At 41.7% G+C, this 758-nt stretch overlaps 1 protein-coding gene across 1 annotated transcript in view; it reads right to left on the bottom strand.

The window, feature by feature from the left end:
- The window catches only part of LOC107578620 (radial spoke head 1 homolog), a 5,677-nt gene extending 5,043 nt beyond the window's left edge, over window positions 1–634 (bottom strand). Inside the window, exons 1-3 of the mRNA XM_016264563.1 lie at window positions 543–634; window positions 352–465; window positions 151–256 (exon numbers count right to left, since the gene is read on the bottom strand). Coding sequence (XP_016120049.1) covers window positions 151–256; window positions 352–465; window positions 543–593 — 271 coding nt within the window. The 5' untranslated portion in view covers window positions 594–634. The remainder of the gene's footprint in view (window positions 1–150; window positions 257–351; window positions 466–542) is intronic.
- Window positions 635–758: the final 124 nt, after the last annotated feature.

Here is a 758-nt window from a genome sequence, read left to right as displayed (position 1 = left end):
ATTAACAAAGATCTTTTAAATAGTTTTAGTTAAAGATAACAACTCCGTGTTAAGTTCATTGTTCATTATAACTAATGCATTAACTAATGTTAACAAATTGAACCTAAATCAAATGTTGAGATAGCATAAGGTTAGATAATGATGACTCACCTTCATATTTGGAGCCATCTGGGTAATAAAATATACCCTGTCCATGTTTTAAATTCATGTACCATTCTCCAATGTATCTGGCCCCTTTCTTGAACTTATATGTCCCCTGATATACAGACAACAACAGGTTTATCGCATGAGAAGAGAAACCGCACACACAGCAAGGTGAAGCTAATGAGTGAGTTTGATGAGCAGAATGACCTGGCCACATCTCTTGCCGTCCTCATAAGCGCCTTGGTAAGTGTCTCCCTTCGGCAGGACAGCTTTGCCCTGTCCATGTCTCTCTCCAGCTTCATTTCTGTCTCCCTCATACTCCTGCAACACACGACTACTGTCGTCTACGTCCACTCACTGTCACTTCAGCCTAACCAGCGTTACTGACGATAACTCACCCCCAGAGAGCCTTGCTCTTCGTCGAAGTCTTCAGAGCCAGCGTCTGACATGATGAGCTAGAGATTGCTGAGCACTAGCAGAGAAGAGCAACAACGCCAAAGCAACCGCTTCAGTTCGACACTGTTTACCGTTACCATAGTAACGCTCAAACAGACACGCGACCAAGAACAACACTTTCTCATACAGCACTTTTTATTATTATTATTATTATTATT

Source organism: Sinocyclocheilus grahami, unplaced genomic scaffold (assembly GCF_001515645.1).
Source record: "Sinocyclocheilus grahami isolate Dianchi unplaced genomic scaffold, SAMN03320097.WGS_v1.1 scaffold11168.1, whole genome shotgun sequence".
In the NCBI taxonomy this organism is placed as follows: domain Eukaryota; kingdom Metazoa; phylum Chordata; class Actinopteri; order Cypriniformes; family Cyprinidae; genus Sinocyclocheilus; species Sinocyclocheilus grahami.
Note: the sequence above shows the minus strand (reverse complement) of the source record. Positions and strands in the feature narration are given on the sequence as shown.